Source organism: Vidua macroura, chromosome 35 (genome assembly GCF_024509145.1).
Source record: "Vidua macroura isolate BioBank_ID:100142 chromosome 35, ASM2450914v1, whole genome shotgun sequence".
Classification (NCBI taxonomy): Eukaryota; Metazoa; Chordata; class Aves; order Passeriformes; family Viduidae; genus Vidua; species Vidua macroura.
Window position 1 is genome coordinate 306,831 of NC_071605.1, and position 21,052 is coordinate 327,882.

Consider the following 21,052-nt stretch of genomic DNA (forward strand, 5'->3'; position numbering starts at 1 on the left):
CGCCCTGCCCTGCCCCGCCCTGCCCGCCCCGAGCGCCCCCGCCGCGCCGGGGCTGCAGGCGCGCCCGGCAGCGAGCGCCGGGGAGGGACGGGACCGGCGGGGCGGGGCCGCGGGACGGACCCCGGGAACGGACCGGCCCCGCACCGGGGTGACGTCACCGCGTCACGCAGAGGAGCCCGACGTTCGCGGGTCACGCGGAGCCGCCTGGCCGGCAGGGGGCGCTGAGAGCGGCGCACGGCCGCCATGGCGGAGCGGGAGGGTGAGTGCGGGACGGGGCACGGGCACCGGCTCCGGGACGAGACCCGGCCGCGCTCACGCTCCCGTCATTCTAGGTGGGAACCCCGAGGGAGCTGCGCCAGCGCCGGCGGGACCGCAGGTGAGCGGAGCCGGGGCTGGTGTGAGGCCGGGGCCGGGGCCCAGGGTCGGGGCCGCCTGACGGTGTGTGCTCACAGGCCCCGGAGCTCTCCCGGGAGGAGAAGCTGCAGCTGCGGAAGGAGAAGAAGCAGCAGAAGAAGAAGAAGAGGAGCGAGAAGGGGCCGTCGGCCGAGCCCGCGGAGCTGGGTGCGCCCCCCGAAGCGGGGCAGCCGCGGGGTGAGCGCCGCCGGCCCCGCAGAGCCCCGAGCGGGGCAGCGCCGGGCCGGGCCCGCGGCTGTCCCGGGCTGGCAACGCCCGGAGCCCGCAGTGTCTTCCAGCGGGACCCCTGGGGTGTAGCCCCAGTCCGTGCCCTCCCGCCCTCGGACAGCCGCGTTGCCGTAGGGACTGCGGTACAGAGAGCCCAGTCCCCTGCCCACGGGAGCGCGGGGCTGCCCCGGGCTGCCGTGTCAGCTGCGCGGTGCCCAGGGCGTGGAGCCCCTTCAGGGCCCGTGGGGCTCTCCCTGCCGCGGGCTGCCCCTCGCGCTGGGCTGCATCTCCCGGCGGGACTGGGCACAGACTCCCCGTTCCTCCCCCGCAGCAGCTGCTCAGCCCACATCCCCTCCCGCCTCGGCTGATGGCCCCGGTGACGGCGAGAAACCCGCGGGGGGCAAGAGCAAAGCGGAGCTGCGAGCAGAGCGCCGGGCTAAGCAGGAGGCTGAGCGGGCCCAGAAGCAGGCCAGGAAGGCAGAGCTGAGCCAGGCAGCCACGACGGCCAAGCCCCGGCAGAGCCCCACCGAGCCCCAGTCCAGTAAGGCTGTCACCACCACGGGGTGCAGAGGGTGGGTGAACAGGATGGGAGGGTCTGGTGTGGGCACAGGCGGAGGATGCCTATATGATCCATCGTGCTCTGGGTTCTGCCTGTCCCTGAGTGCATCCCCTGAATTCAGGGGTGCACCAAAGCAGCTTGGCCTCATCCCAGCTGTCCTTGCAGTGGTGAAGCGGCTGCCGGAGCATGTGCAGGTGGATGACCCTGCTGCCCAGAGGAAACTGGCCAAGAAGCTGGAGAGGCAGCAGGTAGGAGGAGGACTGGGTGACAGGCTGCACACCTGGGGCAGCTGTGCTGCAGAGGGCCAGGGGAGGCACATGGTGGGACCAGGGCCTGCTCTCTGAAGGGCAGAGGGGAACTTTGCATGCCCTGAGCAAGTGCTGGGTGTGATTGTTGGCCCTGGAATGAGCAGAGCACTGGGTGAGCCATCACAACACTCGGCTGCAGGTACCTCTGAGGCAGGACTATGGCACCAAGGTCAACCTGTTCTCCCACCTCCACCAGTACAGTCGGAAGAAGCCACTGACGCAGCAGATGAGGTACAGGGCCTCCCCAGCCCGGGGCTCTGGCAATGCTGGGCTCTGCTTGGGCTGGCCTGGCTGCAGAATGGCTCTGGAGGAGGGGCATCATAGTCTTGCATGTGGGATACACCTGATGGAGTGGTGGGGGACGTTTCACTTGCTTTGGGGAGTGGCAGTAGGGGCAGCCCAATATCTTTATCTTTCCTATGGGGAGAGTGCAGGGCCACAGGAGAAGGGGTTGTGGGGCTTGGCTCCTCAGGTTACCACCAGCCCCCTTCCTGGGCCGTCCCTTGGGTTGTTGGGCTGGGGCTCATAAATGGGTTGAGTGTTTTGGGCTGCAGAGGTGCTGACAGCTCCCTCCCCCTGGTCCCTGCAGCATCCCCTCCACAGTGATCCACCCAGCAGTGGTGCGCCTCGGCCTCCAGTACTCCCAGGGCATCATCAACGGCTCCAACGCCCGCTGCATCGCGCTGCTCGAAGTCTTCAAACAGGTACCTGAGCAGCTGCTTGGCAGCAGGGGCACTGTGCTGCGTGCAGGTGTGCGTTCCTGTACCCTGACTGCTGAGGCTGTATCTGTGGTCAGTCATTTTCAGCCTCTTCCTTTGGGAGGCAGGGTCCTTTTCTGGCACTGCCACTGCTGTTTAGAGTCCCTGGAGCACCCTGTGCCCCTCCAGGCAGTGTGCCAGGCTGTGCAGGACATGTGTGCCCCCACTGCAGCCCATCAGGCGGGGTGCCCTGAGATCATACTCCCTTTCTACTTGTCTCAGCTGATCCGGGATTACTCCACTCCCCCCAATGAGGAGCTGTCACGCGACTTGGTGGCCAAGCTAAAGCCACACATCAGGTAAGGGCTCCCAATGCCAGAGCAGAGGGACCAAAGCTCCACAGAGTGTGGTCCATTGTTCACATCTCTGGGTTGGTGTCCACCCAAACTTTGGCTGACTTTCCTGGCCTTCTGCCTTCCTGCCCACCCTCCCTCTCCCTGTCTTGGCCTCCAGGCGGCTTTGGAGCTAAGCCCATTTCTTCTGCAGTTTCCTGAACCAGTGCCGACCACTCTCAGCCAGCATGGGCAATGCCATCAAGTTCCTCAAGAAGGAGATATCATGCCTGCCTGACACCCTGAGAGAGGATGAGGTGAGTGGCCTTGCTCAGTGGCAGGCTCCAGGCCCTGGGTGAAGGAGCTGAGCAGGGATGGGATGCAGACACAGAACAGTGCTGCAGTGGAATTGAAAGCTTGTTACTAGGGGGAAGAGCCTGATCCCGGCCTGGCTCAAATCAGGGAGTTGCTGAGAGCAAGAAAGTCTGTATGTGATGTCTCTCCCCAGGCAAAGGAAAAGCTCCAGGACATGATCGACAAATACCTGCGAGAGAAGATTGTCCTGGCAGCTGAGGCCATCTCAAGGTCTGCCTTTGAGAAGATCAATGACCATGACGTGATACTGGTGTATGGATGGTGAGCACAGAGCGCAGGCAGCGGATCCGGCGAGTGGGAGGAGGGAATGGAATAGCATGGGAGGCGAGGCTGTGATGGTCCTGCACAGGGCTCAGCACTGTCCTACCCGGTATGAAGTTGGATTCCAAGAACCCCAGAGTCACAGCTCCCTCCACTCAGGGCACTTAGAGAGCAGCCAGGGTTGATCACTGGATTTTAAACAAACTGCAACAAAGTCAAATGTCGGGAAGCAAAAATACGGAAGTTTGCATCCCAAGAAGTAGAGGTGGGGAAAAGAACCAGAGATTGCTGCAGCAAGAGTCCAGGTATGCTATGTATGCTGGGCAGAGGAAGGAGCGGGGGCAGGAGGCCAGTGCAGGCCGGGAGTGTTGTGAGAGGGAAGCTGGGAGAGGGTGTGGAGTGGCAGAGTCCCTTGTGCTGGTCACAGACAGGGGGTCAGTGCTGCTTCCAGGGAGGGCTGCGACATCACCTTTCCCAGGGTGCTTCCTTGTGTAAAGACAGGGAGACGTGCCCTGGGAGCCATCGTGGCGGGAGGGTTTTGGAAGGGGCAGCACTCCCGAGGATATCGAGAATGAGGGTGGGTAGGTGCTCTGATGGGAGGGGCAGCTCCTGACGGGCGCCCTGCAGCTCCTCCCTGGTGAACCGGACACTGTGCGACGCCCACGCCAAGAAGGGCCGCGCGTTCCGCGTGATCGTGGTGGACAGCCGGCCGCGCCTGGAGGGCCGCGAGACGCTGCGCCGCCTGGTACGCAGGGGCATCCACTGCACCTACGTGATGATCAATGCCATCTCCTACGTGCTGCCCGAGGTGAGGGGCTGTGCCGCGGGCCGAGGGATGCTGCAGTGTGATCCGAGGTGCTGACAGATCCTGTGCTTCCCCGACAGGTGTCCAAAGTGCTGCTGGGAGCCCACGCGCTCCTGGCCAACGGCTCTGTCATGTCCCGGGTGGGGACCTCGCAGATCGCGCTGGTCTCCAAGGCCTACAACGTGCCCGTCCTGGTCTGCTGCGAGACCTACAAGTTCTGTGAGCGGGTGCAGACAGATTCTTTTGTCTCCAACGAGCTGGGTACGGCTTCTGTCCCTTTCCTCCCACCTGGGACCTTCTCTCCCAGTCCCTGCTGTGGACCATGACAGGCTGCTCAGCCCTGCCATCCCTCTTCCTGGGCAAGGGATCACTTGCAGGCAGGGGCACATGGCAGGCAGTGGTGGTGTGTGCTGCTCCAGGGGCGGGATGGAGAGGTGCTGTCCCTCCCCCTATCCTGATTGCTTCTCTGATCCTGATTGCTTCTCCGCTTTCTGCAGATGACCCTGATGACCTGATTGTGCTCCGGAAGGGCCAGGCCCAGCTTGGGGGCTGGGCAGAGAACAAGTCCCTACGCCTTCTTAACCTGGTCTATGATGTGACGCCCCCAGACCTGGTGGATTTGGTCATCACAGACTTGGGCATGATACCCTGCACCTCAGTGCCTGTGGTCCTGCGTGTTAAGAATGTGGATCAGTAGTCAGAGCAGCTGCATGGACACTAATAAACCAGGCCCCAGTAGTCTGTGTGTGCCATCTGTGGTGTGGCAGAGCCCTGGCACCCATGTCACCACTGGCACAGCCGTGCACCTTCTTGGGGCCTTTCCTCCCACTCCATGCTGCAGCATAGATGGGTCTTCCTGTCCCTCGGCCCCTCCTCTGGGGAAATGATGACATTGTGGCGATGGCCCCTGGCTCGCGCTCCTCGGAGATTTGGTGACACTGGGGCTGTGCTTCTAACAGACCCCCGAGCTGGGCTGGTGGAGGAGAGCCCGGGTCCCCTCTGGCCCTGGCCGCTGGAACCAGCCCCGGAGAGGGCCCTTCCCCCGGGGGGCGGGCCGGTCTGCGGGTGGTGCCCGGGGCCGTGAGGCCGCGGGGAAGCGCGACCGGCGGTGCCCGGGCGGGACCGGCGGGGCCCGAGCGGCGCGCGGCTACCGGACCGTTGGGGGCGGGGCCTGCCGCCGGGGGCGTGGCCATGTAAATCGCATCGCTGCTCTGGCAGGGGCAGGGTCTCAGTGGAGTCCTCGCGGGGCGTGTCCATGCAAATTTGTCTCCACCGCGCGGCATGCCGGGACACAGCCCGCGCAAAGGCGGCGCTGCCCTCGCGTGTCCGCGGCGCCGCGCGGGCCGGGCCGGGCCGGGCCGTGCGGGGGCTGCAGAGTCACACTGACTGCACAGGGAGGAAATTCATATCGGGCTCCAGGTGTGCTGACCCGTGCGACATCACCCTGTGCAGCGTGACTGCATAAAGTATGGTAGGGGAGTTTTTATTCGCATTCTGCCTGATTTTGTTGTTTGGAGGGAGAGTTGTAATCAGGGCTAGCTACACGTTGGTGGTTGGTATTCCCAATTGCAGCCGCCAGGATCGTTTACACACGCAGCAGCAGTGTTGCAAGCCCGGCTCCAGGGGGCCTTGGCGCCCGGTGCCTGCCTGCCCCATCTCCATCTGTGCTGAAGCGGCCCAGCCTCGCCTCTCCAGGCTCCGGCCCGCGGGTCTGGAAGCGCCTCCGGCCCGGCTGCGCGCTCGGTGGGACGGTAGGACTCGGGTTAGCGTCCCGGCCAGCACACCGACCTCGCGGGGGGGTCGGACAGGGCCAGAGACTTCGTCCGACTCGGGGTGTGTCAAATTCCTGCTTTCCGTAAGTCCGGCTGAACTCACGGACTCGGCCGGGTGTGCCCCAGAGAGCGCTCACCGATGGGATCGCCATCTCTGCACCCCGTTCCTGGCGAGGACTCCTTTCACCGGGGTGTTTCCCTGCTCCTGCAGACACGGCATGGGACAGGCCGGGATCATCCCGGCTTCAATGGCAGCAGTCCATAGGCCCCTTTAGGGATCCGCTGGCCAACTACTGCAGGGAAGGAACGGGGATATGTCTCCCGGGCACCGGCGCGGCCTGTTCGGAGAGAGCGCCCTGGGATGCCCCTGAACCCACGGCTATTCTCAAACCGCTCACCGAGAGCACGACCGGACTGCCCTCGCTGCTTTCCCGTCCTGCCAGGGAATCCCAGAGCCCTCGCGGGTCGCCTCCTACACCCGCGCTCCGAGATCCCGCGGCTCCCGTGTCCCTCACCCCGTCCTCGATGCAGCGCCGGGGTGTCCACTGCCCTGTCACCATTGCGGCGAGCAGCGACCGCGAGCGCTTCAGCCCGCGGGGCAAGCTCCGCTCGAGACCGAGTAATAGCGGCGGAGCAGAATCCACGTAATGAAAAAGGAACTTCTCCTTATGGGGTCCAATAGCCTTCATTCAGTTCTGTCGTTACACCACAAAACCAGGGGAGAGCGCGAACGCAGTCCCCCACTACCACAAATTATGCAGTCGAGTTTCCCGCATTTGGGGAAATCGCAGGGGTCAGCACACCCGGAGTGCAAGGGATGAGCCTCGCCCTGGGAAAACCACCTGCCTGATCATGGTGTCTCCCCTGCCAGGTAAGTATGACTCCCGCACCGCCCCGCCCGCACCGCCCGCCCGCCCCACGCCCCGACAACACACGCCCGGCCCCGCCCCGGCCCCGCTCCCGCCCGGCCCCGCTCCCGCCCGGCCCGCACGGCCCGGCCCGCACGGCCCGGCCCGCGCAGCGCCCGCGGACGCGCCAGGGCAGCGCGGGCTTGGCGCGGGATGGGGCCCGGCATGCCGCGCGCCGGACGCTCATCTGCATGGACACGCCCCGTGAAGTCCGGCTCATGGCTCGGCCTACCCCACACTCGTCGAGTGCTTGTGACGTCATCGTTCCGGCCGTCCCCGGTTCCGGTTTGGTGCTGGTGGCGCGGCCCGCACCGGGGCGGCGGCTCTGGGAGCCGCCGATGGCGTCAAGCGCCGCCCGCGGGCCGCCGTGCCGGGAGCGGAGTGTCCGGGAACGGCCGGGACGACGATCGGGTTCTGCCGGGCGGAGCCGGAGCCGTAGTGGGGAGCGGGAGGGTGAACAGAGCGTGCTCCGTATGTACCGGGGGTGGACGGAGCGAGGCGGGGGCGCTCCCCGGGGTGCGAGGCGGTGCTACCGCACCGGGCGCTGCGGGACACCGAGTCGTGCCAAGGGGCCTCGCTGCGCTCTGGTGCTAATCGCGGTGTTTTGGGGCAGGGGAGGAGCTGCCGGCGGGAGACCTGGACTGTGAGGATGGAGGAGAAGCTGGGAAAGCCCCGAGAAAACCTGTGCGGCCCCGAGTCGGTCCCGACGGGGCGGCGGAGGGGCGCGGCGAGAGCTCCGCCAACGGGGCAGTGCCAGCGCCGCGGGCCGCCGCGAGGCGCGGCAGGAAGGGCAAGGCCGAGGTGCTGCTGGTGGAGCTGTCCCAGGCCCCGGAGCCCATCCGCATGGAAAAGGGGCTGGCGAGCAGCGAGGACCGGGACGGAGCTGAGACCCCGCGGGGCGGGCGGCCCAAGAGGAGGGCGGCCAAAGTGTGAGTGGCGGTGACGATGGGGGCCCGGGGGCACCTGTGCTCTACGTGAGAGAGCCGGGAATGTTCAGCCTGGATAATAAAGGCTCCAGGGAGACCTTAGAGCCTCTTACGGTCCTAAAGGGGCACCAAAAATGTTGGAGAGGGCCTTTGGACAAGGGCCTGTAGGGACAGAACACAGGGGAATGGCTTCCCACTGCGAGAGTTAGATGGGATATTGGGAAGAAATCCTTCCCTTTGAGCGTGGGCAGGCCCTGGCACAGGTTGCCCAGGGAAGCTGTGGCTGCCCCATCCCTGGAATTTTTCAAGGCCAGGTTGGATGGGCCTTGGAGCAATCTGGCTTAGTGGAAGGTGTCCCGGCCCATGGCAGGGGGTTGGAACTGGATGAGCTTTAGAGTCTCTTCCAACCCAAACCGTTCCCTGATGCCACGATTCAACGATCTGTCTCCCCAGAGGGTCTCAGTGTCTGTCCTGTAGGACTTTGTCCCGTGCTGGTGGGATGTGCTGATTCCTCACAGACCAATCCTTCCCCACTTTAGGGAATGTGTTTGGATCCAGGAGCCCCTGGCAGGGCGCAGCAGCTGCCTGTGGCAGGAGGAATTTCCTTGGTTCCTGACAGAGCAGGAGGAGCTTATTGGTGGTAGCAGGGCAAGCTCCAGGGAGTTCAGGGTGGGGGGAGGCTGTGTGCTCAGGCACAGCTGGAGCAGATTCATTGCCCGGACCGCGGGCTGGAGTGCGCGTCCACCGGCTCCTGGCGGGAGGGAGGCAGAGCTGGCCCACCCCTGTGTCATCCTGCTGCTTACCTCCAGGCACTGCCCTGGTGTTGCAGGGCTCTGCTGTACCTGCAGGAGCTGGCCGAGGAGCTGATGCCCGCGTGCCAGCCCCCCGCGCCAGCCAAGGGCACGCCGGAGCCCGAGCGCGGCCAGAGGAAGCGCCGGAGCCGGAGGAGGAAGGAGGAGGACGCAGACAGCGATGACCCCGCGCAAGATGCTGACTTCGTGCCCTCACAGGAGGTGCTGCGGGCGGAGGAGGAGGAGGAGGGCAGCGACACGCTGTTCAGTGAGGCATCGGAGCCAGAGCTGGAGGCACCTCGAGGGCACGGCGGGAGGACGGCAGCCACAGGGGTGAGGGCAGGGACAGGGGCTCTGCCTGGGTCCCCATTTGCCTGTGTCCCAGCACCGACAGCTCCAGGTGCCTGAGCTGTCCCACTGGGTCCCTGCTGCCAGGGCAGGACAGCTGGGACAGGGGTGGCACATGTCACAGGCACAAGGCCAGCGGCAGCCCCGGGTGAGGGCCAGTGGGGATGGGAGCAGGGATAGGTCCTCTGGGAGAGGGAGCAGGGCCTGCACTCCCGCTGGAGCAGGGGGAGGTGGAGGCAGGTCCTGAAGGCATCCTGGTCTCCTGGGAGTTCCCATAGTGGGGCTGTATGTCTTTAGCCCAGTGTGGCATGTTGACAGTGGCTGGGGAGAGCTCTGTTCTCGGGGGCTGTGGTGGTTCCCTTTGGGACAGGTGGCACCCCAGGGCTCTGAGTCTGCTCTTGTGCCCAGAGATCCAAGCCACAGTGCCGAGGCCTCGCCCCCAATGGCTTCCACAACTCCATCATGGCCCCAGTGGAGAAGAGCTCCAGCCTTACCTGCAGCCTGTGAGTGGAAACTTGGAGTGCTCAAAGCTCAGGGGGGCTACAGGGAGCAGCGAGTGTGTCCTGGTACCACCACTGGCACAGATACAAGGGTGAAGGAGCGCATGCCTTGGGGATGTCAGTATTCTGCTGGGATGGGGCACAGTTGGGTCGGGAGGGTTGCAAAGGGCAGGGCTGTGCTGCAGAAGGGGTGGCTGTGCCACGGCATGCAGCTGGGGGTGCTGCTCATGCCGTGGGAAGGGGCTGTGAGGAGGGGGTGCTGGACATGCCAGGTGCAGGGCCATGGCTGAGGTCTGGCATGCACTGCAGGCGGGAGCAGAAGCACTCGCAGTGGGAATTCCCTGACTGGATCCCAGTGGCACACAGGTGGACGTGTCTCTCTGACAGGTACCCTGGGAGCAGGGCCAAAGGAAAAGTGGGGCAGGTCCCAGCAGTGGCTGGGGTGAGCAAGAGGATGGGTGGCCTGTGCTCCCACACCCCCCCTCTATGTGTCTGCTGTGGGCTTTGGGGGTCTCTTGGATTTGGCTGTGAAGCAACATGGCCAGCAACGGGGCCTTTGTGGAGGCTGGGATGGTGCTGGGGCATGGGGCTGTGCTGGGGTGATTGGGTGAGGGGTGGGGAGACCTCCTCTCACTTGTGCCTGCACAGCGAGGCTGCCCCGTACCTGCCGTCAGAGGAGAAGTCTCCCCTCTTCTCCATTCAGCGTGAGGGCATCAAGGACGATGGTGCCTTGTACAGGTTAAACAGGTGTGTGTGATGGGGTGTCCCCAGGCCCAGCAGGGTCTTTGTTGCCTGTCAGGCTGTCCCCTGCCTGGCGTGGCAGTGGCTGTCAGGTTGTCCCCAGGCCCAGCGGGATGGTGCCTATCAGGGTGTCCCCAGGCCTTGTCTGGGACCAGGGGTTACCCCCAGGGCTGCATCCGTGGCTTGGGCAGCTCACCTGTACTGTGCCCTGGGGTCCCACCAGCCCCTGCCCCAGCTCTGCAGAAGCCTTTACCCCTCTCCCACCAACAGGTTCAGCTCTCTGCAGCCCCACCCAGAGCGCCTGGATGTCTCCTTCTTCGTGGGCGGCCCAGTGTGGGCGATGGCGTGGTGCCCGACCCCGGAGGGCTCCGCAGCCCCGCAGTACGTGGCCGTGTCCTGCCACAGGAGCATGGAGGAGACGCACAGCGTGTCTGGGCTTCACTCAGGCCCTGCACTCCTGCAGCTCTGGGACCTGGGCACGCTGCAGACGGAGCAGGGGTGAGTGGCCAGGCCTGGGGTGAGGGTCTGCCTAGATCTTGTGTCCCTCCATGGCTGCGTGGATGGTGAGGCTTGTCCTCTCCCAGAGCCACCAGCCACAGCCTGAACCCTGAGGAGGCTGTGCTGGTGGCCAGCTCTGCTAGTGGTGTACACCGGAGCGTATTGGAGCTGCTGGGCACCAGCTGCCATGTAACTCATGGCTGAACTCATGCCCACAGCTCTCCCAACAAAGCCAGGCTGGCCTATGCCATCGCTGCTGACTACGGCTGTGTGTGGGACATGAAGTTCTGCCCCAGTGGTGCCTGGGAGCCACCCACTGCAGCCCGGATGGTGAGTGCTGCTCAGGGGCTGCCCTTGGGTTCCCCAGGAGTCCTGAGAAGTGACCCCATGTCTGAGCCCACCTGTCCATCCCTAGTACCCACAGATGAGCCGGCTGGGCCTGCTGGCCGCTGCCTTCTCAGACGGCAGGGTGGTGGTGTATGCCCTGCCACACCCTGAGGCCCTGCACCACGCCAAGACAACCCAGGTAAAAGGTAGGAAGAGCCACACTGCCGAGCAGGGGCGTCCTGGCCCTCCTCCACCTGTGCCAGGGTGGGACTGCAAGCCCGGGCTGGGCACCTCTGTCCTTAGGAGCCTGCTGTGCTGGGGAGCTGCCAGCAGGACTGTGCCCCAGCCTGGGACCTGCATGGTGGGCAAGTGAGCTCACCTGATCCCTGAGATCGGGACCCTGCTGCCCCCAGCCTGGCATCTCTCACAGGTACAGTGTGGGATCCAAGGCTGCTTTTTGGTGTTAGGGGCCTGCTTTGAGTACTCTTGTGCCCAGAGATCCAAGCCCCAGTGCCAAAGCCTTGCTTCCAATGGCTTCCACAATTCCATTGTGGAATTCCAGTGGAGAAGGGCTCCAGCTTTACCCGCAGCCTGTGTGAGCAGAGGCCATGGGCAAAGTGCTGCTTTGGTTCTGTTTCAGGGACACTGCAGCAGCCTGGCTGGGATGTAGCTCCTGGGCAGCCCCTGGGAGCTGGGCACTGGAAGGGGGCTCTCAGCCGCATCACTGTGGCCACAGCGGGGTGCAGGGTGTGGTGGTGCAGCCACAAAGTGTGTCCCCAGCCATTCCTCATCTCCCTGCTGCCAGAGCTGCTCCCTCCAGGCGGGCTGAGCCGTGTGTTAGGCTAGGACAGGGAGCGCCGGGCCGGCTCAGGCTAATGGTGCCTGTAATAGACGGTGCCGAGCCGAGCGGGATTGATGGCCGGCGCGTGCTGGCGGTGGGCACTCAGCCGTGGCCGGCAGGCAGCACTTCCACGCCGGCAGTGGGAAATGGGCTCCCTGTGCCCCCCCGGCGTGCTGGCTGTGCCTGCGCTGCTGCGGGTGGCCGGGCCGCTGCCGCAGCCCCCGTGGCACGTCGTGCTGGGCCCCCCCCAGCTCCTGAAGCCCGGTTCATCATTGGCTGCGGCTGCACGCACGGTCACTGCGCCTCACGGCTGGGCTGGAGCGCTGCTATCCAGCCACAGGATCAGTGCCAGGCTGTGCTGACAGGCCCTCCTGGGGGCTTCCAAACTGGGGGGCTGTGCTGGCTGTCCCTGGGGCACTGGGGACCTGCATCCCTGTTTTCCTGCCTGGCAGAGCTCCATACTGCATCCTGGCTGTCACAGCTGTGACGAGGAAGATGCACAGCTCCTCCTTATCTCCCCCCATGACTGCCAGGCTCCAGGCTGTGACGTGCCTGTCTGGTGCTCACTGTGCTGGAGGACAGCCCCACACTGGGGGTCAGGGACCCCAGGCCCGATGGATGTGGGACGGGGTCCCCACAGCACTCTTGTTGGGGGCAGATTCTCTTGGTAGACAGAGTTAGTGCATGATGTTCCTGTGGGTATCCTGCCCTGAGCTGTTTGGTGTAGGGTCTCTGCAGCCTGCCCTCCCCAGGAGTGCTGCCTGACTGCTCAGTCCTGTCAGCCATGGAGCAGATATCCCGCACGGCTGCTCTCTGCCTCCCTGGAGTGGTTGGAGTCAGGTCTGGCCCCTGTGTGTCACCATGTCACCTCAGCTTTGGTGCCGGCCATGGTGGGGCAGGAGCACGTCATCTCTGTCTGCAGCGTGTTTCAGGGGCTGCTTCCTGCAGCACGCAGGCAGGCCTGGCTCCTGGGGGTCCTGCTGCTGCTAGTTTGCTCCTCCCTGTGCTTCAGTTCCTGCTGTGCTGGGGACACTGCTCCAGGGGAATGGTGGGACAGGGACTGGGAGCCCTGGCCAGGGCCATGAGGAGCTGCAATCCACGCTCCAGGCAGAGAGCTCCCAGGACAGCCAAAGCCTGCCCTGACCCCCTTCTGCTCTCTTCTAGATGGGTCCCTCCACAAGCACCTTATCTGCAAGGTCAGTGTTCCCTGCCATGGTGATCCCTGTCAGGGCCGGCACCCGGCGAGCCCCCAGCGGTGCAGGTGGCAGAGCCTGGGGAGCCGAGGCACCTGCAGAGTGTTGGAGGGGCAGAGCAGTGTCGTGCTCCTACCCCAGGCATCCCGCTCTTGGGGCATGGATGGCTCTGGGGCAGGGCTGTGACCCAGAGCTCTCCCTTGGCCCCCAGGTGCAGTGCATCGCCACACTTCAGGTGGGCTCCATCCAGGCAGGTAATGCATCTGAGTGTGGACAGTGCTTCAGTCTCTCCTGGATGCCTTGCAAGCCCCACCATCACCTGGCAGCAGGGTTTTATGACGGTGAGTCTCTATGTGTGCCCTGCGGCAGCACTCAGGGAGCAGCATCACCCTGGCAGAGGCACTGGAGCCTCAACTGTTCAGTCTCAACTGGTGCTGGAACCTCTCTGCCCGCCCTGGGTCAGGGGAAGGATTCTCTGGGCTGGCTGTTGTTCTGACATACCTCCAGGCTGGTCGCTGGTCATCCCTGTCTGTGGCTCTGGGCTTATCCACATCTGTTGAACTTGCCTGGGTGGAATTTTCTGCTAGGCTTGCAGTGATCCACAGCTCTGTGCTATGTTGCCAGGACCTGCTACCATGCTGTCTGCTTGGAGTCCCAGCTCCAGCCTGGCCACCCTGTTCCCGTGGCCCTGCCTGTGCTGCTGCTGTGTCCTGCCTCTGTCCTGTCCCGCTCTCAGCCCCAGCCCTCGCTCCAGCCTGGCTGCTGTGCTCTGCAGCTCCCACAGCCCTGCCTGTGCTGCTGCTGGTCCCCCGCTGAAGCACTGCACCATTGGCAGTGCCTCATGGACACAAGTCTTTCCACAGGCACCGTGGCAGTGTGGAACCTACTCACCAAATCCCTGCTGCAGTGCGTGCACCAGCCTGACACCTCCCTCAAGCTCTACCCTTTCCAGTGCTTTCTAGCCCATGACCAGGCAGTCCGGAGCATCGAGTGGTGCAAAGCTGACAGGTGAGGGTAGGAGCAGGCACAGATGTTGCCAGGAGAGAAGCCTCCTCCTGCAGAAGAAGCTCTTTTGTCAAGAAGGGCTTGAGAGGCCATGGTGCCAATGGCAGTTGGCCCTCTGCAGCACCAGAGAGGTTGGGTTGGGCTTTCCAGGGTGAGGGCAGTTGTGCCATTGCAAGACTGGGGCCACCTGGGCCCTGTGGTGGGCCAGGGCAGGGCTCTGTGCTGGGCTCTCAGTGCTGCCTTTCTCCTGCTTCTCAGCAACTTCCTGGTCACGGTGGGCAGCGACCGCAAGATCAAGTTCTGGGACCTGCGGCGGCTCTACGAGCCCATCAACAGCATCAAGCGGTTCCTGAGCACCGAGGTGGCCTGGCTGCTGCCCTACAATGGCATCACTGTGGCCCAGGACAACTGCTACGCCCCGTGAGTGCTGGGGGCCACTCCTGCTGCCAGGGCCTGGTCCAGCTTCCCAGGGACCCCTCTGGCTTCCCCCTCCCTGGGACTGTCCAGCTGTGCCATGGCAAGGGCAGGCTCTGCTTGTTTTGTGTCACACCGCAGCAGCAAAGCGTGACATCCCCTCTGCCCTGCCACCCTGAGACAGAGGCAGGGTGGAGCAGGGATGGCCTGGGCAACAGGTATGCTGCTAAAGGGGTTTGGGAACTCAGTGAGTTCTTGGCCTCTGGGAGCTGCCTTGCCTCTGCTTGCTCTCGACTCTATGACATGCTGCTGGAGCAAGAACAGCCCCCTCACCCTGGGCCAGTTTTGTGAGGAAGTGGGCCGTGCCTGGCTCTCGTGTTCCTGGTGGCAGCAGAGTCAGGCATCCCAGGCCTCATTCTGTCCCTTCCCCCACAGGTACGGGCTCTGTGGGATCCACTACATCGACGCTGGGTACCTGGGCTTCAAGGCCTATTTTGTGGCCCCTCGCAAGGGCACCGTGTGGGTAAGGGCCAGTGCAGGGCCGCTCTGTCCCAGTGGCCGGGTCAGCACCAGCTGGGGCCCAGGGCTTGTGGGCAGGGTGACACTGCCCAGCTGGGGGTGGTGGGAACCCCCTGCCCTCCAGCCCTCTGTCCCTGCAGAGCATCTCTGGCTCGGACTGGTTGAACACCGTAGCTGCAGGTGACATCACCGGTGAGCTGGTGGCAGCCGTGCTGCCTGACCTGGCTGTCAACCCCCTCAACATCAAGCGCTCCTCGGACCGCAGATTTGTAAGAGACCATTGCGCTCGGGAGGCCCAGCCCAGCACACAGGGCCGGTGGAGGCAGGGGGACCATAGGAAAAGTGTCCTGGGCCACCATCCCACTGATCCCTGGAGGTCCCTGTCTGCAGAGGAGCAGCAGGATCTGTGTCTGCCCTACCCTGAGCCGCCTCTCACCCACAGCCGGTGTACAAAGCTGACCTGCTGCCATGCAGCCCTGACGGGCCTGAGCGCGCCGAGCAGGCCCTGCCCAGGACCCATCGCTACAGTGAGATGGTAGCCAGGAGCTACATCCGATTCCAGGACACGGACCTGGTAGGAGGGGACAGGGGGCAGCCAGGGTCCGACCCATGAGCTGGGCTTGTGGGGCTGTGGCAGGGCCGGGAGGTGCTGCTGGGGCATTGGGGCAGCCCCTTACCTCTGGCAGGGCTGCAATGAATGGTGCATGCAATGATGGTGCATGCGATGCTCCTGCCTCGGGCCCGCAGCCCAAGGTGGTGCCGCCACTTTCCAGCGCAGCTTCCAGAACTTCCCAAGCCGGGAGCCCATGCGCCGGATGCACGTGCAGGAGCTGAAGGCAGAACTGAGCCTGGACCGCCTGCAGCTGGAGGCCCTCCACAAGGTGAGTGGGCCAGCGTGAGCCCCAGCCCAGCCCTGCGCTCAGATGGCTCTGCTCTGCTCTGGGGGCCGGAGTCCCAGCGCCCCAGCCCGTCCCTCAGGAGCTCCTTTCTTCCCACAGGTGCGCTTCAGCCCCAACCTGGACTCGCAGGGGTGGCTGGTGTCGGGCGGTCAGGCGGGCATTGTGCGGGCACACTGCTTGGCAGGGCTGGCCTCCGGCGTGGGCCACCAGCTGCTCCCAGAGTGCCAGGCCCGCTTCAGCGTCCTCTATGGGGACACACCCAGCAGCCCTGCCCCCCCCGAGCACTCCCTGCTGCCAGCGGAGTAGGGGCGTCAGTCCCTCACACTGCTGCCGTGTGCTCACCCTGGGCAGGGCTTGGGGCTGGGGCCAGCTGTGCTGGCATGGGGTCGTGGGCCCTCTTGGTGCTGCTTTCCTGGTGGGTGTCTGCTGCAGGAGGGACAGCTGCTCTCCCAGCCATTCCCTGGGATGCTCTGGACATTTGTCCTCATGCTTTGGGCCTGCAAGCGTCTGTCTGCACTGTTTGGTCTGAGTTGGGCAGGGGTGGTGTGTGACCCATGCGTGTCCTGGGGCTGAGCTGTGGTTCTGACCCTGCAGAAGCCCCCCTGGGCTCCACCAGCGTGGAGCTGTGCTTGTGCTCGCCTCCATCCCCACTGAGCGCCGGAGGGCGGGAAGGGGCCGGGAGCTGTGGAGTTGCTCACATTGAGCTTGTGTTCAGCTGTGCAGAATAAACGTGGTTGGTTTTGTATATGGCTCTGGTGGCACTGGCACCGGGGCAGGTGTGGCTAGTAGCTGTGGCTGTAGGGGCCCACCCCCAGCTCCACCATTTCCCTCCCCATGCCCCTCTGCTGCACTGCTGCTGCTGCTCCAACACATTTATTGGCAGCGTTGGCACCGCTGCTGGCACAGATGGACAGATGGACACCAGGGGCACAGGCACGACTCAGCAGAGGGAATGGATCAGGGCCAGGCACAGCAGGATTCAGACGGAGCCCAGGCAGCAGCATGGGGGGCTGGGGCCAAGGCCAGGTCTTGAGGTCCCCCATGGGGGATGTCCCTTCCTGCCAGGACAGACAGGCTCCTGGGGACCGGGTGGTTGGGCAGGATTCCACTTCCTCAGGAGCTGTGGCACAGCAGGGAGTGGAGGATTCCAGGGGGCCCCTGTGCCAGGCCAGGCCATGTGTCCGTTCCCCTAGGACACCACACTGGAGTCGCTGTTCCACGCCAGGACTCCGCAGCGGTGGGGTGGGGAGAGGGGGAGTTGGGATCTCAAGCACTGCCGTGCTCTAGCACAAGGAGCTGGGGCCAGGGCCATGCCTGGCCCAGCGTAGCAGCGGGTGGGGGTCTCAGGTTCGGGGGTCCTGGCAGTGGGGACAGCCTGCTGACTCCTCCTGGTGCTGCTCCACCTGTACCGTGCACTGGGCAAAGCCAAACCTGCTCTGGAGCCGGGCGGTGACCTCCTGCAGCACCATCTCAGCATCAGTGCCGGCATCTAGGAGCAGCAGGGCAGGGGCTCGTTCCTGGCATGGCCAGTGGGACCCCCGGCCACGCCCTGTGTGGGTCACTCACCCACAGCCACGTGCACCGACACGGCGGGGTGGCTCAGCGTCAGCGCCCAGAGGTGCAGGTCGTGGACACCCCGCACCCCGCTGGCCCCCAGCAGCACCTCCTTCACCGCATCGAACTCCAGGCCCCGTGGTGTCCCTGCCAGCACCGCCTGGTCACATGGGGCCACCCTCGGCCCCCAGACATAGCACCCACCTGGGTGAGGGCTCCCAGTGGAAGCCACTGGGGCTCTTCCCCAGGGGCACCAGGCTGGGCATGGTGGCTTTGGGGTGAGACAGGCCTCACCTTGGGCCCATGCACTGGCTGCGGTGGAGAGGAGGAACTGGGGGGATTCAGGTGGGGCAAGGGAGGGACAGAGGAGGCAAGCTGCCTCATGGGCAAAGTGCTGCGGCAGATGAAGCTCCAGGAGCTCCTGTGCCCACCCTGCACCTGCCGTCTTGCACCCCTCTTACTCACTGCTCACCTTCCATGAGGACCCTGAAGACGTCTCTGAGGATTGTGATGGTGGAGCCAAGGACGAAGACTGAGAAGAAGAGGGTGCTGATGGGGTCTGCGATCTTGCACTGGGGCTGCAGAGAGCGGGGTCTCTGTGAGGCTGGGGGCAGAGCCCACGTGCCACCCTGCGTGGGACTGGGAGAGCTGCTCCCACAGGCAGCATTGGGGCAGCCCAGCCCGGGCACCTTGAAGTAGATGATGGTGGCAGCCACGAGGATGCTGACGCTCTGCAGCAGGTCACCCACCACGTGGACGAAGGCTGCCCGCACGCTGGTGCTGCCGGGCAGGGGGCTACAGCTGGGCTGGCAGGCCACAGAGCTCTCCAGCTGCTCGTAGGCCCCCGTGCCGTGGCCATGGCCAGCAGGGGACTGGTGCAGGATGTAGGCCATGCTGGAAAGAGCAGGGCTGGCTCAGTGCCACACTGACTGGGCATGGGGGCCCTTCTGGCCCTGCTTGGGCAAAGGGGGCACAGGCAGTCACACCTGGGTCTTGGGACAGTGGGGGGAGTGGGGCTGGAGGTGCAGCAGGGCTGGAAGGTGTGCAGGAACAGGGCAGGGGTTTGGTTCTGGGGCTCGTGACAGGGCTTGGGAGGCACTGCTTGGGTGACAAGGGAATGCGGGATGTGGGAATGTAGGCACACGGACTGGAAGCCCTGAGCATATGGGGGACAGGGAAGTGGGGCTGGCAGCGCCTGGGGACATAAGGCTGGCGCACAGGGACACGAAGTGACCCAGGGGCACAGTTGTGGACCTTAGGGTTCCAGGGGCATAGGGGGGCAGGACTCAGGCTGATGGGGCACAGGGACCATGGGCGCACACGTGGGACGTACATCAGATTGACGGCCACGGCACAGGCGGACGTGGCCAGCATGGCTCGTGCCTCGATCTCATAGTCGTTGCTGATGATGCGGGCGGCCGCCAGATAGACCAGGGCTGCGGTCACAACCCAGATAGAGAGGACAGAGGCCAGCGCACCCAGTGTCTCTGTGGGATGAGACCCATCAGCACCCAAGCCGGCCATGGGGGTCCCCCGGAGCCCCGCAGGGCTGTGCCTCAGCTCACCTGAGCGGTGCCAGCCAAAAGTCATGGTCTTGGTGGGTGGGCGGTTGGAGACCCAGAGGGAGAAGAGGCTGACAGACATGCTGCCCACGTCTGTCAGCAGGTGAGCTGCATCCGTCATGATGGCCAGGCTGTGTGCCAGGTACCCACCTGTGGGCACAGAGCAGCTGGCACCCCGTGCCCCACTGGCAGCCCCCCACCCTGGCCCAGCCGCTGTTACCTATCACCTCCCCGACCATGAAGAGGCAGCAGACGGCGCAGGCGACGCTCAGCTGCCGGCGGGCCTGGAGCCCGCCCTGCCCGGGGCTGGGGGTCGGGGGGCTGCAGCGGCAGTGGGCATCTGGAGCCGGGGGGGCCGCCAGTGCTGAGGGGTCTCGAGAGCCTGTGAAGAGACTGGGGGCGGGGGTCACTGCCGGCAACACCGGCTCGGGTGCTCCTGCCCAGAACCGCCGAGGGTCCAGCTACCACCCGGTGGTATGCAGCCAGGCAGTCTGTGGGGCACCGGCGGAACCCCCCGCACCGGGACGAGCAGCCACGGGACCGGCGGCAGCAGCAGGAGGCGGTGGCACGGGGCCCCCGCCGGAACCGAAGACGGGACTAGCGCGGGTGCCCGCGGGGAGGTGCAGGTGGGAGCGATGTGTTGCGCCTGGGGCCAGGCTGCGGGACGGGTCACCGGTGCGGACACGTGGGGCGTGGGGAAGGGGCAGCGGGGACCGAGGTCCCGGTGCGTGGAACAGCAGTGCGGGAGCGGGGACGGACCAGCCCACCGGGACGGGGGCTAACGGATAAACGGTACCGGTGTGGGCGGGTGATGGATGGATGGTACCGATGTGCGTGGGTGACGTTTGGGCACCGATAGGTGCGGGACGGACACCCGAAGGGGGAGCGAGGCTGGCGCACGGTGGGGCCGGTTCCGCTTGAGCGGAGGTGCCGGTGGCGGGGTGAGCGTGCCGGTGGCGGGGTGACGGTGCAAGTGGCGGACGGTCAGGGCTGGCGCGGAGACTGCGGAGGTGCCGATGTCCGTTCGGATGGATGAAGGCACGGGGGCGGGCGGGAAGGGACGTGCCGGGGGTGCCGGTGTCGGGGGTGGGGGGTGGGAACTGCGCGGCGCGCGACGTGCCGGGGGCTTGCGGGTGCCGGGGGAGCTGAGGGCGATGGGGGCGATGGAGGTGCCAGGGATGATGGGCGAGCAGGTGCCGGCAGCGCGGGTGCGGGAGGACCGAGGGTTGCAGATACGGGAGATTATGGAGGTGGCGGTGCGAGGAATTGCCGGGGACCCGGGGAGGTGATGGGGTGCCGGGGGTGGTGATGCCGGGGTAATGGGGGTGCCGATGATGGAGGTGCTAGCGCCGGTAATGGGGTTGTCGGGACGATGGTGTGCCGGTGCTGATGGAAGTGCCGGTGGTGACTGGAGTGTCGGAGGTGCCGGGGCGATGGGGGTGCCGGTGATAGGGGTGCCGGTGATGGGAGTGCCGTCGGTGCCGGAGGCGCCGGTGATGGAGTTGCGCTGGCGGTGGCGGGGGTGCCGGGGTGATGGGATGCCAGGGCGATGGGTGCCGGTGATGGATGCCGGGGCGATGATCGCCGGTGCCGGCGGTACCTCTTGAGGCGCAGGCTGCCGTCGGCGCGGCCGCCCCGCGGGCTGACCAGGCGGGCGCTCTCGGTGCCGGTCGGGGGCTCCATCCCGGGAGCGAGCGGCACCGCGGGCACCGGCACCGCCGAGCCCCGCCCCTGCCGTGACTCCGCCCCCAGCCGCCGGGCCCCGCCCACGCGCGGGTGGTCCCGCCCGCGGTGCCGCCGTTCCGGGCTCTGGGGCGGGGGCGGCCGCGGCGGGGTGCGAGGGGCTGCTCCGGTGTTGCGGTCCAGTGGATCTCCGGGCGAACACACGGGAGCTGTGTGTAAGGGGCGCTGCTTTCACCGGAGAAGCTCAGCCTCACCTCTTGTCCCTGGCGGGCGATGACACAACTGATCCTGGAAGCCGTCTGAGCACGGGAAAGACACGACGGGAGCTGAAGGGAAGCTCCGACGGGGATCGTGCCTGACCATTCGAATCACCTTCCGCGGAGAAATGCCGGACCCGGAGCACGAGGAGAGTGCAGGGGACAGCGTCTGCCCAGGCTGCCGAAGGCTTTTGGCGCTTTACCCCTTGGGATCCTCCGAGAGAAGTGTTGGGAGCATGGGCTGGATGAGTCGGGAGCGGCTGCACTGGACAGGGCCGAGCCCAGAGCGGGGTGTTCAGCGGCCGGTAACGAGCAGTGTACCCCGGGGTTAGTACTGAGTCCAGCCCCGTCTATC

General features: G+C 65.4%; 3 protein-coding genes and 1 non-coding gene across 11 annotated transcripts; 2 read left to right on the forward strand and 2 right to left on the reverse strand.

Annotated features, from left to right (window-relative positions):
- The first annotated feature begins 122 nt into the window (after window positions 1–122).
- Window positions 123–4,697, forward strand: EIF2B4 (eukaryotic translation initiation factor 2B subunit delta). Of its 4 annotated transcripts, none has more exons than XM_054002097.1 (13): window positions 123–259; window positions 333–376; window positions 453–591; window positions 956–1,162; window positions 1,346–1,428; window positions 1,628–1,719; window positions 2,078–2,192; window positions 2,469–2,545; window positions 2,733–2,835; window positions 3,027–3,154; window positions 3,782–3,962; window positions 4,040–4,220; window positions 4,457–4,697. In XM_054002097.1, the coding sequence occupies exons 1-13, from the start codon at window positions 244–246 to the stop codon at window positions 4,654–4,656; spliced, it is 1,566 nt and encodes a 521-aa protein (XP_053858072.1). In that variant the 5' UTR covers window positions 123–243; the 3' UTR covers window positions 4,657–4,697. The 4 variants fall into 4 exon arrangements, with proteins under 4 accessions (XP_053858072.1, XP_053858073.1, XP_053858074.1 ...); XM_054002098.1 differs by having other exon boundaries at window positions 453–561; window positions 953–1,162; XM_054002099.1 differs by having other exon boundaries at window positions 453–561.
- Window positions 4,698–6,446: 1,749 nt separating this feature from the next.
- Window positions 6,447–6,610, reverse strand: LOC128821190 (U1 spliceosomal RNA). Its single transcript, XR_008441028.1, has one exon. It is a non-coding gene; the product is annotated as a U1 spliceosomal RNA (small nuclear RNA).
- Window positions 6,611–6,907: 297 nt separating this feature from the next.
- Window positions 6,908–16,386, forward strand: GTF3C2 (general transcription factor IIIC subunit 2). 5 transcript variants are annotated; one of them, XM_054002137.1, is made up of 18 exons: window positions 6,908–7,110; window positions 7,253–7,568; window positions 8,395–8,689; window positions 9,113–9,207; window positions 9,514–9,591; window positions 9,853–9,951; window positions 10,216–10,443; window positions 10,662–10,773; window positions 10,859–10,976; window positions 12,776–12,807; window positions 13,016–13,145; window positions 13,668–13,812; window positions 14,068–14,229; window positions 14,659–14,746; window positions 14,883–15,011; window positions 15,185–15,316; window positions 15,516–15,623; window positions 15,741–16,386. In XM_054002137.1, the coding sequence occupies exons 1-18, from the start codon at window positions 6,978–6,980 to the stop codon at window positions 15,945–15,947; spliced, it is 2,607 nt and encodes an 868-aa protein (XP_053858112.1). In that variant the 5' UTR covers window positions 6,908–6,977; the 3' UTR covers window positions 15,948–16,386. The 5 variants fall into 5 exon arrangements, with proteins under 5 accessions (XP_053858112.1, XP_053858113.1, XP_053858115.1 ...); XM_054002138.1 differs by lacking the exon at window positions 12,776–12,807 and having other exon boundaries at window positions 10,859–10,969; XM_054002140.1 differs by lacking the exon at window positions 9,853–9,951.
- Window positions 16,387–16,498: 112 nt separating this feature from the next.
- Window positions 16,499–20,474, reverse strand: SLC30A3 (solute carrier family 30 member 3). Its single transcript, XM_054002133.1, has 8 exons — window positions 20,358–20,474; window positions 18,978–19,150; window positions 18,761–18,907; window positions 18,529–18,682; window positions 17,885–18,089; window positions 17,668–17,773; window positions 17,208–17,342; window positions 16,499–17,130 (listed from the first exon to the last, which is right to left on the reverse strand). The coding sequence occupies exons 1-8, from the start codon at window positions 20,438–20,440 to the stop codon at window positions 16,985–16,987; spliced, it is 1,149 nt and encodes a 382-aa protein (XP_053858108.1). The 5' UTR covers window positions 20,441–20,474; the 3' UTR covers window positions 16,499–16,984.
- Window positions 20,475–21,052: the final 578 nt, after the last annotated feature.